General features: G+C 42.4%; 2 protein-coding genes across 4 annotated transcripts in view; both read right to left on the reverse strand.

Annotated features, from left to right (window-relative positions):
• The window catches only part of LOC101167947 (potassium voltage-gated channel, Shab-related subfamily, member 1), a 59610-nt gene extending 51660 nt beyond the window's left edge, over positions 1-7950 (reverse strand). Inside the window, exons 1-2 of one of the 3 annotated variants that reach the window (XM_011474642.4) lie at positions 7724-7950; positions 6099-6765 (exon numbers count right to left, since the gene is read on the reverse strand). In XM_011474642.4, the coding sequence (XP_011472944.1) occupies positions 6099-6656 (558 nt within the window). In that variant the 5' untranslated portion in view covers positions 6657-6765; positions 7724-7950. The other 2 variants (XM_004068544.5, XM_078947946.1) reach the window with 2 other exon arrangements.
• Positions 7951-9168: 1218 nt separating this feature from the next.
• Positions 9169-16021, reverse strand: LOC101170919 (prostaglandin I2 (prostacyclin) synthase). Its single transcript, XM_004068471.5, has 11 exons — positions 15873-16021; positions 15695-15775; positions 15189-15312; positions 14163-14338; positions 13614-13757; positions 13095-13222; positions 12512-12693; positions 11139-11292; positions 10149-10330; positions 9575-9726; positions 9169-9463 (listed from the first exon to the last, which is right to left on the reverse strand). The coding sequence occupies exons 1-11, from the start codon at positions 15935-15937 to the stop codon at positions 9313-9315; spliced, it is 1539 nt and encodes a 512-aa protein (XP_004068519.2). The 5' UTR covers positions 15938-16021; the 3' UTR covers positions 9169-9312.
• Positions 16022-16126: the final 105 nt, after the last annotated feature.

Raw genomic sequence — 16126 nt, forward strand, 5'->3', positions numbered from 1 at the left:
AACCGTAACAAAAGGAGCCATTATTACTATTTATGTTCAACTATACTATACAGTATAGCTGTCCGCACAGTAAGAGTGGTGAGTACGTTTTCTTTCATCCATGTTTTTAAGAGTGCAAACTAAACATACACACATTAGCATAAAATATTTATGAATAGTACTGTTGCACAACAAAAACTGACATACCAAAAGGACTTTTTGAATACAGACGTTTTTCCAGTTAACTCTTGCATTGAACACCTCTGAATGTGACCACAACCCCACTGAGACTGAATTACATGAGTGCAGCAGAGGCACGCAGTGACATGCTGCATTGTGAGGAGATTTCATGCACAATCAACAAGCCCTTTGGACCACTGGACCATGCTGGTTTAAAAATACAAAAAACTTCAAAAACAAATTATCTTTTTCATGAAATGATTACTTGCAAGTTTCTTCTATTCAAAGTAAAATGACAAACTCAACTGGGCGTGAAAACACACAATAGTACTCTCACATACTTTCTTTGTCACTGCCTCTGTGTTGATAAAGCTGGTGTAAGAAGAAGAGTTCTGTATATATTGATTAAGGCCTTAAGTCCCAAATTCCCAGAATGAAAACATAGTGTTACAGATATTTCTGAAATTAGCTTACTTAATATATATCTGCATAAAAAACATCATGAACTTTTTGGGGGCTTGAAACACAAATGTTGTGCAATTCTTTTTTTTTATAATCATATTTAGAGATTGGAACTTGGTGAGCAGCAGTAGATTCAGGAGAGCAAAATGTTATGAAGCAAAACAGTCAAACGCATCGACTTTTTAACTGATTTCACTCTCTTCAGTAGTTGTGGGCACCTCTGACCTGTGTCAGATTTAATGCTTCAGGAGTCCATCAGCTCTGAATGGGTTAAAACTGAAAGTCCTGTTGATGTCTGAGTGGCCTTGAGAGAAAGGCTGAACTGGCCTCTGATGTGTTCATCGGGGAGTGCATCTGTGTGTCACAAAGACTGAAAAAAGCATTTGAAACTCTGAGGATTTGTGTGCATGTTGGGCTTTTTTTTAACTTTACAAACTACACCCTCCAAGAGGGTCAACATAGATGTGATTGGGAGTAAACAATACAGAGATTTATATTTTATGTGCATTACTTCTAAACCAACACACTTGAAAATGGTAACATTTTGTGGACATTTTGTGCCGTTGGAAGTGTTTTAGAAAAAGTCTCTTTGAGGGCCTTTGACATATAATATAGTGTATTCAGATGCAAAAGCAGCAAAAAAAGTGTTAAATCTTATTCTGACTTATAGACAAAAATCTGAGAGCTCCTGTTTGTTTTGGCTGTTTGTGTGGTTTTTGTGTTAAATTATATTTCCGATGTTTTTGAGTTGTGCTGCATGACTCTTGTCTGAATTTATTTGCTCTGATTGTGCAGTTCAGTTTCTCTTCAGGGAAATTGATCATGTTTATTCAATCAATTAATAAATCTAACATCAATAATATTCAAGGGAAAAAGAAATTCTGCTATGTAAGGATGGAAGTCAGCAGGTTTCTTCTGTTATCTTAATGACCTTAATGTTGTGATTGTGTCTTTCAAAATAAGAGTTAAACATAGTTGGAACTTTTGAAAACAGAACATGTCACTTATCAAAACCCAAAAAAGAAAGTAAAAAAAAAAAGTAAAAATACAACTATGTATCAGAACATCCGAGTCAATGAATCTAGCCACAGGGGTTGCAAGCCAGTAACTTGTGTGCCGGTCCCAAGCCCGGATAAATAGAGAGGGTTGCGTCAGGAAGGGCATCCGGCGTAAAAAATTGCCAAAATAACCATGCGAATCATCCACAACACTTTAGACATACCGGATCGGTCGAGGCCCGGGTTAACAACGACCGCCACCGATGCTGTTAACCTACAGGGTGTCGGTGGAAATTTGACTACTGTTGGTGGAAGAAAGAGGGGAGGCAGAAGGGTCCGTGGCCAGAGAGAGAAGGGAAAAGGCAGGAACATAGGTTTGAGAATAGGGACTCTTAACGTTGGCACAATGACAGGGAAAGGCAGAGAGCTGGCAGACATGATGGAGAGAAGGAAGGTAGATGTACTGTGTGTGCAGGAGACAAGGTGGAAGGGCAGCAAGGCACGTAGTATTGGAGGAGGGTACAAACTGTTCTATCATGGTGTTGATAGGAAGAGAAACGGGGTAGGAGTGATTCTGAAGGGGGAGTTTGTAAACAGTGTTCTAGAGGTGAAAAGAGTCTCAGACAGGATGATGAGCCTAAAGTTAGAAATTGAAGGGGTGATGGTGAATGTAGTCAGTGGGTATGCGCCACAGGTTGGCTGTGAGTTAGAAGTGAAGGAGAGATTCTGGAGTGAGTTGGATGAGGTCATAGAGAGTTTTCCCAGAGGAGAGAGAGTTGTTATTGGAGCAGACTTTAATGGGCATGTTGGTGAGGGCAACAGAGGTGATGAGGAGGTGATGGGCAGGTTTGGTGTGAAGGAAAGGAATCTGGAGGGACAGATGGTGGTGGACTTTGCGAAGAGGATGGAAATGGCTGTAGTCAACACTTACTTCCAGAAGAGAGAGGAACATAGAGTGACATACAGAAGTGGAGGTAGGAGTACTCAGGTGGACTACATCCTATGTAGACGAGGTCATTTGAGAGAGGTTAATGACTGCAAAGTGGTAGTAGGAGAGAGTGTAGCCAGACAGCACCGCATGGTGGTGTGTAAGATGACTCTGGAGGTCAGGAAGAAGAAGAGAGGGAAAACAGAAAAGAAGACCAAGTGGTGGAAGTTACAGAATGAAGAAACTTGTGAGGAATTTAGGCAGAAGTTGAGACAGGTCCTGGGTGGTCAGGATGAGCTTCCAGATGACTGGGAAACTACAGCAGAAATTATCAGGGAAACAGGTAGGAAGGTGCTAGGTGTGTCATCTGGAAAGAGGAAAGACGGTAAAGACACTTGGTGGTGGAATGAGGAAGTACAGGACTGCGTCCAGAGGAAGAGGTTGGCTAAAAGGAAGTGGGATGTAGAACGGACTGAGGAAGGTAGACAGGAGTACAAGGAAGCGCAGCGTAGAGTGAAGAGAGAGGTGGCAAAGGCCAAACAGAAAGCTTACGATGAGCTTTATGACAGGTTAGACACAAAGGAAGGAGAGAAGGACTTGTACAGGCTAGCCAGACAGAGAGACAGAGATGGGAAGGACGTGCAACAGATAAGGGTGATTAAGGACAGAGATGGAAAGGTGCTAACAACCCAAGAGAGTGTACAGAAAAGATGGAAGGAGTATTTTGAGGAGCTGATGAACGAGGAAAATGACAGGGAAAGAAGGGAGGAAGATGTGGTTGTTGTGGAGCAGGAAGTAGCAGAGATTGGAAAGGATGAGGTTAGGAAGGCTCTGAAAAGGATGAAGAGCGGAAAGGCCGTTGGTCCTGATGACGTACCTGTGGAGGTATGGAAGTGCCTAGGAGAGACAGCAGTGGAATTTCTAACAAGGTTGTTCAATAGGATTTTAGAGAGTGAGAAGATGCCTGAGGAATGGAGGAGAAGCGTTCTGGTCCCAATCTTTAAGAACAAGGGTGACACGCAGAACTGCAGCAACTATAGAGGAATAAAGTTGATGAGCCACACAATGAAGCTGTGGGAAAGAGTAGTGGAAGCCAGGCTTAGGAAGAAGGTGGAGATTTGTGAGCAGCAGTATGGTTTCATGCCCCGTAAGAGCACCACTGATGCCATTTTTGCTTTGAGAATGTTGATGGAAAAGTACAGAGAAGGTCAGAAGGAGCTGCATTGTGTGTTCGTAGATTTAGAGAAGGCGTATGACAGGGTGCCGAGGGAGGAGCTGTGGTACTGTATGAGGTCGTCTGGAGTGGCAGAAAAGTATGTCAGAGTAGTTCAGGACATGTATGAGAGAAGTATGACGGTGGTGAGATGTGCTGTAGGTCAGACAGAGGAGTTCAAGGTGGAGGTGGGACTACACCAAGGATCAGCTTTGAGTCCTTTTTTGTTTGCTATGCTGATGGACAGGCTGACAGACGAGGTAAGACAGGAATCTCCCTGGACAATGATGTTTGCGGATGACATTGTAATTTGCAGTGAGAGTAGAGAGCAGGTGGAGGAACAGCTAGAGAGGTGGAGGTTTGCTCTGGAAAGAAGAGGTATGAAGGTCAGTCGTAGTAAGACAGAATACATGTGTCTGAACGAGAGGGATCAAGGTAGAAGCGTTAGGTTACAGGGGACTGAGGTGAAGAAGGTGCAGGAGTTTAAGTACTTGGGGTCAACAGTTCAGTGTGATGGGGATTGTGGAAAAGAGGTGAAGAGGCGAGTGCAGGCAGGTTGGAGCGGTTGGAGGAAAGTGTCAGGAGTGTTGTGTGACAGAAGAGTGCCAGCAAGACTCAAAGGAAAGGTGTACAAGACAGTGGTGAGACCAGCTCTGCTCTATGGGTTAGAGACGGTAGCAGTGAGACAGAGACAAGAGGCTGAGATGGAGGTAGCGGAGATGAAGATGTTGAGGTTCTCCTTAGGAGTGACCAGGTTAGACAGGATAAGGAACGAGTACATCAGAGGGACGGCTCATGTTGCCTGTGTTAGCGACAAAGTCAGAGAAGCCAGACTGAGATGGTTTGGACATGTTCAGAGGAGGGATAGTGGATATATTGGTAGAAGGATGTTGGAGATGGAGCTGCCTGGCAGGAGGGCAAGAGGACGGCCAAAGAGGAGATACATGGATGTCTTAACAGAGGACATGAAGTTGGCTAATGTTAGGGTAGAAGATGTCCATGATAGAGTGAGGTGGAAAAGGATGATTCGCTGTGGCGACCCCTGATGGGAAAAGCCGAAAGAGAAAGAAGAAGATCAGAACATCCGAGTGTTTGATTTCTGTTTAAGTAAAATGTAAGATTCTCCTCTTGTTTATGGAGCACCTTTATTCCTTGGCAGTCAGAACAGCAGCCTGCATGCATGAATACCAAGCTGAATGTTCCAGCTGTGATGCTGCAACATGATTGAATACTTTCGAATTAAGGTCAAAAATAGAGCAGGGTTTTTTTTAATGGATGAGTTACATTAATTATGCAGGAACTCCTGTTCAAAGAGGATGTTGAGCATTTCTTTGAGGATGGTTTGACCATTATAGTTTATGTTCCCCCTTTTTTTTAATTCAACCTTTATTTAACCAGGTAACTTATCAAAAACATATTTACAATAACGACCTGTGCTACTGAGCCCGTATTTCCTACTGTAGATCTCATCAGTGGAGTTGTTTTTGTCTCTTCTGTAACTGGGACATTACTAATCACAGTGCAGTGATTGAGAATGTGCAAGGACAAAGGGGATTTCCCTTTCTTCGACAAAAATGTACTTAAACATTTGGTGCAAACTGACTGAACAGTTAATCGTTTCCTAAAGTCAAGAGTGTTTTAAATGGCTTTAAAACTGGGTATAATAGTCTGGCTGTGTATTTAAGCAGTTAGTTTCATTAAAAGTGCTGTTAATATGATTGATCCAACAAAGGAAAGTTCCTGTGTTCTTGTCCTGGAGCCATACATCTCTTAATGATCTAGATGACTGACTGAGCAAAGGTGGCTAATAAAGCCAAGAAGGCTGGCTGAGCACGGTGGGTGTTACATGAAGGGCTAAAAATACATATTTTGCAGGAAGGTTGCTCACTACGCTGACAACTCAGTAATTGATCATCACCTCCCCTTTGTTGTCTCTGAAAAAGCAAACACCCATTAATTACCTGAGATATCTGCAGTTTGACAACACTGGCCTCTATTTGACTGAAACTAATAAAGAGAAACAATGACGGTTGCCATGTTTTCCAAAATAACTTAACCAGCTCCAATAATAAAAGGTTTTAATTGACTTTCCAGAAGAATACAAAGCAGCACAGCAGTCATGACATTTAAGTTGAGGATGACATCTTTGATTTTCATAAGATTTTCCTTTTTCTCCCATGAAAACAGTGATTAAAAGTGGTCAGACATCCACCTCCCTGCATGGGATTCATGTTCAGGATTCAGAGAATCTTAAACTTGAACTGAAGCCAGGTTCACCTCCCACATCAACACAGTACCTGCTGCTTAAGGTTTCTTTGGAAAAACAGAAAGATTTTACCTTCGCAGCAAATGACGAGCTGGGCTTTTCCAAGAGGTCCCACAGTTTCTTCCTCTTCTCTGAGCAGCACGTGGTGGTAAACTCCTCTCCCTCCCGCTCCCGCATGTTCTCGGCCTCTCTTTTGAGCTCCTCGTTCATCTGCTCCTTCTTTTGGTGGTACCTGGCCTGGCAGCAGGACTCCAGGTAGATCTCGTCGATGCCCCAGAAGTCCAGCTCTTGGCTGAAGGAGAGGGCGCACATCTCCTCCATCATGTGCAACTTCCCTGTGCGGTAGAAGTTCAGAATAGAGGTGAAGGCGCCAGGGTGTCTGTCGAAGAAGTACTCGTTGCCATCCAAGCTGTAGTCGTCGCATATTTCCATGATGGAGTCGTGGGTGTTGCAGTCCCGCAGCTTGCCCAGCCTGGTGCGTGGCAGTCTTTCCAGCGTCCTCCACAGGACCTCGTGGAGGAGACCCCCGACGTTGAGTCTCACTCTGCGGGAGTGGGTTTTGTTCCGGATGATGTCGATGGTCTCCGGCGGCAGCGTGGTGGCCGACCGACTCGGGGCTGTTTTGATCATCTTCACTCAAGTCAGTCCGACTCTCGAAAAGACTGTAAGCAGTCTGGAACCTCAATGAGACATGAGTCTTGGGAATGGCGGCATCAGGGGCCCCCGTCGCTTCTTGTGTCTGAAAAACAAACAAAAATGAACTCATTCAGGGTGTGATGAGCGGCCATGGCCGGGTGTCCTACAGCAGCAATGTCAGGTGGTTTATCCACTCATCAGAGAAGCAAATAGATATTTTAATCAGCTTTAAGAGGCACAGCCGCTTTTCTTGCTGACACGGGTTACGGTGGGGGGAGCCCCGGCCAACAACAGCCCCGTCCGGGAGCTCTGTCCGGTGCTGAAACGCCCCATCCGTCAATCTGCCACGCTGTCGCTGTCCGTGGTGCTGGAAGGTGTCAGCGCCACAGCGGCTCGCAATCAATTCAGCCTGAAAGTTGCGGCGTTCCATGCGGCTGTGATGTGAACGCACGGACGAGCTGTTCTCCAGAGGGGCATTAATCTGGACTAATGCTGACACCGATTATCAACTTTGATTAACGCGCGCTATTCTGTCCCGGACCGCTCTGATGGGATATCATTCTTTGATAGTTCTCACAAGCTAATTGGCATTTTACATATTATCCCCCAGTTGGAAAAAACCGGGGGCTTAAAAATGCAAGTTATTGCAGCAAAACGCGCGTCAGGTTTGGTTTTACTGCGGCTTGTCTGCGTTTTATTCACACTGGTCACCTATGGGACTGATTAACAAATTAAATCTTTGACACACAAAAAGTACAAAGATACATACATGTAGTCTTTATGTCCCGATCTATCTCATGGAGCGGCATGTTTTCCTGAATGAGTGCGCTAACTTGTTAAGCCTGGAAAATACTCCTATCCGCTGCTGGCAGCTGATGGTCGCATCGTAAATTACGCACCGACATGGTTAAAAAAAATACAACAACCAGGAACCGTCAGGATGAGCCGGTGGTTCCTGTGCTCCACTCCCGCTGCGCATCAACAAGTAGACCCTGAGGATCAGCCTCCACTTGCTTGCAGTGAGAGTGGCCGGCGCCCGCGACTGTGAACGTAGATCCTACCCGAGCTGATTTCATTCAGGTCCTTCAGCGGCGCATCCTGCGTGAGGTTAACCCCCTCGGAGCCGGCGACTCCAGCCCGCAGATCGTCACAAATGACTGTGGGGCTAAAGTGGAATCCCACTGATGTGGGTTCAAACGATCACATGTTCACTGAAGACAGCAGCAGCCTTGGGAAGTGAGGGAGGGAAGGATATGGCTCACGTGTCCTCATGTTCAAATACGTTTTTCTGACACAGGGAGAGTGAGCTACCCCATGTAAACCTCCTTCTGTTGTGGGCTGTCTTGAACAGATTTAGAAAAAGAAGCAGAAGTCAAAACAGTGAAGAAAAACTATGGTAGGCATTCTCCTACAAGACACCAATTACCGAGTAAAGTTTCCACTTCAATCCCTCTGCAAACAGCAGGGATGTGCCAGCCCAGCAGATGAAAGTACACTGCAGATGACTGGTTTGTTTACAGTACTTTATGTGTCCTTATGAGACTCTGGAATTCTCAACTTATTACAGCTGCCCCAACAAAAAAAAACTATCTTTTGTTTCATATGGCCTGATTGCACACTATAGCTGGGCACTTGGACATCTAACAACCATACAATTCCTTTATGACTTGGACCTAAGGTCTGGAACCTGTAAACAATCTCTATTTGCTTTACTTTATGTGGAACCTTAAAGTCCTCACTCTGATCATCTTCTTAAATATTTTCACAGCGTCCACAGTGGTCTTTTAATGGCATTTGAGCCAAAATCCTAAAAATCTTTGATGGATCCTCGGGGATAGTGTCTGCAGAGCGGCAGTAGTTCGTTAGAAATTCACCTCTGTGTTGTGGGTAAGACTGCTGGCGTGGGATAAGCAAACTCCCTCAGGCATGTTGATGTTCTCTGCCACTAGCTTACGGCCCCTCACACCCCTAAGCTAACGTTACTGGTACTATACAGTCGTACAGTTTTAAGTCAGATTCCAGCTCAGACGAGGAAAACAGAGATGTACATGAATCTATTTGTTTACAAGTGGATGCATCAGAATGAAGTGGAGCAGGAAGCTTGTGGCCCACCATGGTAGTTTTTAAATCACACCTATACAAGCTTTTTCCAACAGCATTTTTGCATCTGCTCCTGAGTCCTCCGGCAGTTTGAATAAAAAGAATTCTATAGAAAATACAAATTTACTCTTAAATTTTATTACATGTCCTCCATCATCAGAAATATGCAACAATAACATGTTAAAAACACACTTTTTAGTGGATGGGTTTTAAAAAAAAACCCTTTTGTGTCATGTTTGTGCCAGAAAAGACAGTATGTGCATTTAATGCACCTTAGCTGGTTGTTTCAGTGAACCATGATGAAAGTCTTTCACTTTTTGAACACTAAAGTTTTAAAAAAGGACTGTTTTTTTTCTTCCAAAAAGGAGTCTGAAGGAAATAAAGAAAGTTCACAAAAAAGCCTAACAACAGTGTAAAAAATCATTTTAATGTTTTATTATAAATAGAAAAAGTACTTATAATGTATAAATATATATATAAAAAACATGTATTTCAAAGCTATTTACAGTTCTTTTGGTCAGAAATGTGTTTAAAGAGAATCCCTGCTTCTCTAGTGTGCATTTTTGGGTCTGTATCGCACAGGCAAGTCTCCTTCGGGCTGTAGCATTCCAAATCCATAGCGGCTGGCATTTATCTCTGGTAACTGAGCATTTGGGTCACAGAGTTCCAAACTGTAGTTAGTCAACACCATGTAGACAAACCTGGAGTGGGAACAAAGACAAAACAGCAAAATGAGGACATTTGGTGGGGATGTGAAATATTTTGATCTTTACTTTGAGAGCCACAAAGCAAAACGGATCTGGGACACTCACTGTCTGATGGTGCTGATGGCAAAGGACTTTCCCACACAGCCATTGGTGCCCGCCCCCCATGGCATGGTGTAATATTTCAGCTTCTTCCCCCCTTTATAAAAGTCTTTCTTTACTGATCCATCCTCGTTCAGGAAGCGGTCGTACTTGAATTTCTAGAAAGAAAACACAATTTTGTGTTTGTTTAGGAGTCACCAAAAATGAGAAAAAATAATCATTACTAATTACAAAATGCTTTTTCCTCCTCTACATTTTGTGCCTGGCAGGAGCTTTCTCCCTCCCTTTTCTCACTGCAGTCTACCATAAACGTTCACACGGCTATCAGTTCCTTCTCCCTCCCACGCTTATCCCTTAGTGACCCACAGATCTGGACTGACCTCTCACCCGGTCGTCCAAGGTTTGCTTCATACAGGTGCTGCTTCCTCCTTACACAAACAGCTACTGGTTCTAATTACACGTAAGTCTGTCTCTAACAAGCCCCTAAGACAATTACTACTGCTCCTGTTGGCAGCACAGGAGAGTTCTGAGAGGCTGCAAAAAGTGGCAGAAGCTTCTTCCCCAAGATAGAAAGACAAACCTGCGGCTCGTGATAAATCTCAGGGTCCATTTGAGGGCTGATGAAGGGGAACAAACATAATCTGTCCCCTTTTCTTAGCAGGTACTCTTGGCCATCAGCCATGCAGAGGATCTTCTCTTGAACCACTTCTCTTGTGATGAAGGGGGCAGCAGTGAGTCTCAGAGTCTCTTCCAAGGCGCTGTCTGAGAGAGGAAAGGCAGAAATGATTTTTTATTCAATAAGGGTAACATCTTGCTTGTTCTTCAATAATTTTGCAATGGTTTATAGGGCTGGGTATCATCGATAGTTTCCACAATTGATTTGATTCGCCAGAGCCTGGATCAGTTCGATTCTTTTAAAACACGGTGATTTAGAACACAAATGGTTAATTTAAAATATATTTCCCTAAAAGAGTTTGGAAAATTCATGCATGTGAGCATAAAGCTGTTCCTTTAGTCACCAACGTCTGTTTAGGTCAAACGGGCGTTAGCATTAGCCTTCCTATAGGAACTTCTTGTATACGTTAGAATCAAGCTAGCAGACTTTGGCTTTACTGCTGTTAAACATTAGGTCAACAGCAAAGGAAAGGCATAAAAGATCGATCTGGACATTTATGGATCAATTATTGATTTATTAAGCTTGGATTGATTCCGATCTATGAATCTATTTTATCAACTCAGCCCACATGATTTAGCAATTTTCTGCTTTTGAAAAAGGTTTGCTGTCAATATAGAATATAATTTTGTTGTTTACATTGACTGTAGTAGTGGAGGGTAATGTATGGGGTAAGATCAGGATCAATTGATAGTGAACAAAAAACTAAACTAAAAAAAATGAAAGATTTGAAAGCAAATTTAAACTTGAAATGACACATTGTAAGCTGGAGGGACATAAAAACTGTAGTTTGAGGACTGAAAGTGAAGACAGAGAGAAATGAAACACAGCAGCTGTTACAATTAAACATTAGTTTTCAGTAGGCAACAATATAAAAACTTTGGATAAACTCCTCACCGAATACTGGGGTGTTGACAGATCTGTCCGTGGAAGTTGTCCTGAAAGTCTCCATATGTCTCATTTGGCCAAACTCCCTCTGAACCGCCTTCAGAGCTTCAGGATTTGTCAACAGGTAACCCAAGAGCCAAAATGCTGCAGGACCAACATTACCCTGGAAAAAAAAAAACACAAACTATTATGAGGATGTCATGAATCCTTCAGTTACCGCCAAGGCGGCTGCAGGGTTCAGCAAACATGATGAATAAATCTGCAGAGCTGATATCTAACTTCTGTCAGATTTCCAATAAACCACAAAGAACCGTGAAATTGTTTGTCAAATTCGTGTCACACCTGTGGGAAATCGGAAAAAAGCAACACCTCCCTTCATGCATCTGGGACGAGAGCAGCCACGATCTGGTTTGTCTCACAACTGACAGCGCTTGGTGCAGTAACGGTTTACTTAAAAAGGAAAGCCATTAGAGACACGGCCTCCATACCGTCCCACACGCATCAAAGCCGTGAAGTTACGTCTCAAACAGAGTCCGATATGATTAAAGGAAACAACAGAAATGATGAAGGCTAGGTATAAAAAAACACAAAAATCCTTTTGAAAATTATACACTTCTTTAAATTGACAATAGTGATTCAATTTGGTTTTATTTAACGTAGAAATTCTGAATAAAAAAATGTATTTACTAATTATTGTTTAGAATTCATTCAGACGTGTAGTGAACAGTTCTCTGCTGTTAAAAGGTTTCATTTTTATATGGAAATGCTGATGTGACTCAAAGTAAAATACACTTTTACGAGAGAGTGTGTGTAATCCGTTGCCTAACCAAAGCAAACATCAGATTAAATGCCTTCGATTCAGTAAACCTCTCAAATCCTGCAGGTGATGCATTACATGTGAGGCTGCAACTTTAGAAAAAAAACAAGTTTTACTTCAAATCTTAAACCTACAAAATGCAATGTCAACCCTTCTCACCATTCATTTGTTTTTAATTGAGGTACAGATGAATGCAGTAAAGTTATTTTAAACGAAGACTTTTTTTAAATAATCATATACATTATATTCCACAGATTAAGTAAAGATTAAACATGGATTTTTGTGGATACAGATGTTCAACTAGCGTTGCAGTTTTGTTAGAAATTGAAAGTGTATGCTGGAGAAAAAGCATTCGTTTCCCTGAATCCGAGGTGAACAGCACACCCGTGTGCCAAATAAGAGTACTGGTTTTCTGTGTTTGCCCTCAAAGCATTAAACAGAAACTACTCCACAGTCACAGTATCGTGTGATTTTGCGCGCACTTTATTTTATCTATGAATAACATCACAAGGGAAGTCCCTGCATTGTTATTACATGAAAACCACTCCCTCAGGCTCTGACTCACCTGTGTGGCCCAGAGCTGCATCAGCATGGCCTTTCTTTGTGTCTCTTCATCGACCCCATCGTCCTCCAGGAGCCGCCTGTAGGCGTGGAGCCACGGGCTTGACCCGCAGTCCTCGGTCTGACCGGCCTGAGCCAGAAGCTCCCAGAGCTTTCTCTGCAAACCCGTTGCTGCCTTCTTCTCCTCTGTCGGACACAGAGCGTCAGAGAGGGTCACAAAAAGAAACCAGCTGGCAAATGAGTGTTTGGAGAGGGACAGAAATGTTATGCAACACCGTCATGAGCGGTCATGTAACCACAGAACGACAATGACAGGCTTTTTTTTTGTTCAATATGGGTGGACCTGCTGTAAGATCTCGAAAAGAAACACCCTAATGTCAGCTGTCACTGCTGTGACAGTCAACACGTTTGATCACAGTGTCGTCACAAAGAAGTCTGAGCAACCAACGCAAGCACACCCTTTCCCATGGCAACCACAAAACAAATCAAAGGCAGAGCCCATCGGTGATGTCAGACTCATCAGTAACAGCTGTGGGGGACCAACCCGCCTACAAACATGTCTGAAATGTTGTTTTGAGAATGCTCACCTGCTTTTAGCGTGCCTCGGGCCATTTTGGTTAGGAGGCTGTCAAACTTCTTGTACTCGTCATAGATGCTGGAGGGGTCCACGCTGTTGTTGTTCTTCTCCCCGCCGAACAGGCCCATATAGCCCGCCCTGCAACAAAAAGACAAGTGTAAGACAGCGCAGCACCATCACAGGTTAAAAAATACCTATCATTTTTTTTTTCTTGAGACAAATAGATAACCTCTCAGGTGTTTCCTTTTAAAAGAAATACAATTTAAATATTTTCCACTGGCACACCCACAGCATTTGAACACTACCCTAGTAAGCAACTATCTGTTTAACTCTGTTTATGTTTTGCTTTTGTTTATGAGGATTCCTTTAGGGGAAAGAGCATTTTCAATCACAACCTTCAGGGTGGAAAATTGGCCTTTAATATTTGTGTGACAGGGCGCTGTCATGATCTTTCTTTCTGCATTTACAAACAAAAGAAAACAGAGCTAAGTGGTGAGTAAACTGTTTAACGATGTAGGCTTCTCCATACTTGAAGAGTAATCTGTAACAGAGGTCGAAGAGTCCCTCCTCTTTCCAGTCCCGCTGGTTCTGAGGCGTCTCAGCTTTCAGGACGGCCTGCAAGTGTCTGCTCATGGTGCTGTTGAGCCTGGACAAATTCACTCCCAGGAAGTGCCTGCCGACACAAAAGTGTGCAACAGGTGAGCCAAGAAAAGGTTAAAGGAAGACCTTTGGAGGAAACATAATTCATTAACCAGAAATTGCTGGAAATATGTAACTCATTATTACATGACAACAGCATTAGTGGTTAAACAAAAGAAGCAAAGCACCTAAACATACATTTTACACATAAATGCAAAGTTTTACGCAACCTTTTTAACACAGATAAGAGTAAACAATACAGCTATGAATGCAGTAAACAATAGTATCATCTTAAAAAAGCAGTGGGTTCAACAGGAAAATCTGCATGGATTCTTTTCCTGTAACATGACAGGGCAGATGCCAGGCGCTGCTTTCAGATTCACAACTGTTAAACATGAAAGTTCTTTTCATGCTTGTGGTTACGGCCGTGCAGCTCTACCTCTTCATCATCTCCTTGACTTTATCCGGCTGGTTGTGCGGAAGCTGCAGGTCAAAGATCCTCTCCATGAGCACCTGTGCGTAGCGAGTGAAGTCCAGAGACTCTGAATCACCGATGACTGCGTCGTAGGAGTGGGGATCCAGAAGCAAGGTCACGTAGCGACCTGCAGCACGCACCTGTACGTCAGCGGAGGACAAATGAGTCGCTTAGTGGAACATATGAACAAGTGAAAAACAAACCATCCTGATTAGATTTTATTCTTTTTCTCTGACACTAAACCAGCACATATTTCAGCACAATCTTTCCCAAACGTTGCTAAATTCCCAAGTCGGGTGTTAGCTTTCATGAACCCAAATCAACATAAAATTAAAAGCCTTTTTATTTAAAAAAAAGGCAATGTAACATTTGTAAAATCTTGTGTCAGAAAAATATATAAATTATTCTAAAATAGCAGAAACCTCATTTGGAGATAATGATGTGTATAAAAAATCTGCATTTTAATAGAAAATGCTGGAAAGCACAAACTTCCGACAATATCAGGATCATTTATTTCAAAAAAGACAATTAAAAAATAACATAATAGATAAAAAAAAATGACTTTACTACTTAAGCAAGCATGATTTTAGAATGATTTTATTCCTCCTTTATAAATTGAAAATACACTTTTTTGATGGATAAAAAGTGTTTATGATATTTCTCTGCTGTTGAAACATTTCACTAATACTTCATGGTTTAATGAAAATGTATAAGCTGCTCATTAAACAACAACTTTTAAAAGAGAGAGTGCAAGTTAGCATCAGCTTAAAAGCCTTTGAAGCAACAGACCTCTGTTCTGTCCGATGTGAACGTTTAATTTTGCATTTAATACCTTTATTTGTTTTTATTGGAAGAGGTTTGTCTTTCCTTTTTTGGGTTCTCGAAATTTTCAGATCCAGTAAAAAAAAACTTAAAACTAAACTACTACTAAGCTAGCTCAGAAAAATCTATTTTAATTCAGATTATGTCTACATTTCTAGTGGTACTTACAGTGAAAATGTTTCCGTGCTTTTCTTTCATTCGCTTAATAAACTTGGAGGCGTCTTTTCCAAATTCCAGAGCATGGCCCAGCCAAGGAATGAGCCCTTTGTCCAGAGGAGGCTCTCTGTTGGATCTACAAATACAGAAATAAAGGTCAGACATTTGTTTGTTCTTTTATTCATTCTTTGAAAAAAAAAAAAACTTAATTTAAGGTTAATTAAAATAACCAACTAATACATTTTTGAAATGAATTACCAAGCTATTAGCCAACATATATACTAGGCTATTTTATTACATCAAGAGAAACTTTGGAGAGAAAAGGGTTTTCTTGAAATAATATAAAAAACAACCAGGTAGAAATGTAATCCTTTGCAGTTAATTAGAAAACTTAAAAACATTCAAAGGTGGAACAATATTCAGGCAAAGCAAAGTCGTACATTTGTGGGATTAGAATTTAAAAGTGAATTTGAAAAAGCCATGAATGACACTTTTTCAGTAACCCAGAGGTGACTGACCTGCGTCTAGCTGTCATGAAGAGGGTCAGCATCATCATCATCATCACTGCGGTGAGGACAGGCAGCCAGATCATCTTTAGCCTAAAGTCGAGTAAAAATGCATTAAAACAAAACAAAACGCCCCAAAACTACGTTTTCCCGCTTGGGTTCTCCTTTGAACAGCACAGACGTGACTTACCAGAGTCTGGCTGCGAGGCAGGAGGTCAGCATCAGCGCTGCGGTCAGGACGAGCGGCTGCACCATCTTCGGGCTGCGCGCGGTGGCTTGGGAGCACCGGAGTCCTCGCGCCGGCTTTTAACACACGTCAGTCTGACGTCATAAGGGCGTGTCCAAGCGTAGATTAATTATCTTTGAACGCAACGAAGTGGATTTAATTTTAGAAGTTAGGATTGTTTATAGAACAAACGCTCAGGAATCTCCCCTGTCATTGGT

The sequence above is a fragment of the Oryzias latipes genome, chromosome 5 (genome assembly GCF_053564925.1).
Source record: "Oryzias latipes strain Hd-rR chromosome 5, Olatipes_Hd-rR_3.1".
Lineage (NCBI taxonomy): Eukaryota > Metazoa > Chordata > Actinopteri > Beloniformes > Adrianichthyidae > Oryzias > Oryzias latipes.

What these genes read in the sequence shown, in the direction of transcription:
- LOC101170919 (XM_004068471.5), bottom strand. Translation starts at nt 15,937, where the DNA reads ATGGTGCAGCCGCTCGTCCTGACCGCAGCGCTGATGCTGACCTCCTGC. An exon ending in GTCAAGGAGATGATGAAGAG is followed by an intron (nt 13,758 to 14,162) that starts GTAGAGCTGCAC and finishes TTGTGTCGGCAG; the next exon opens with GCACTTCCTGGGAGTGAATT. An exon ending in TGTCAACACCCCAGTATTCG is followed by an intron (nt 10,331 to 11,138) that starts GTGAGGAGTTTA and finishes TTCCTCTCTCAG; the next exon opens with ACAGCGCCTTGGAAGAGACT.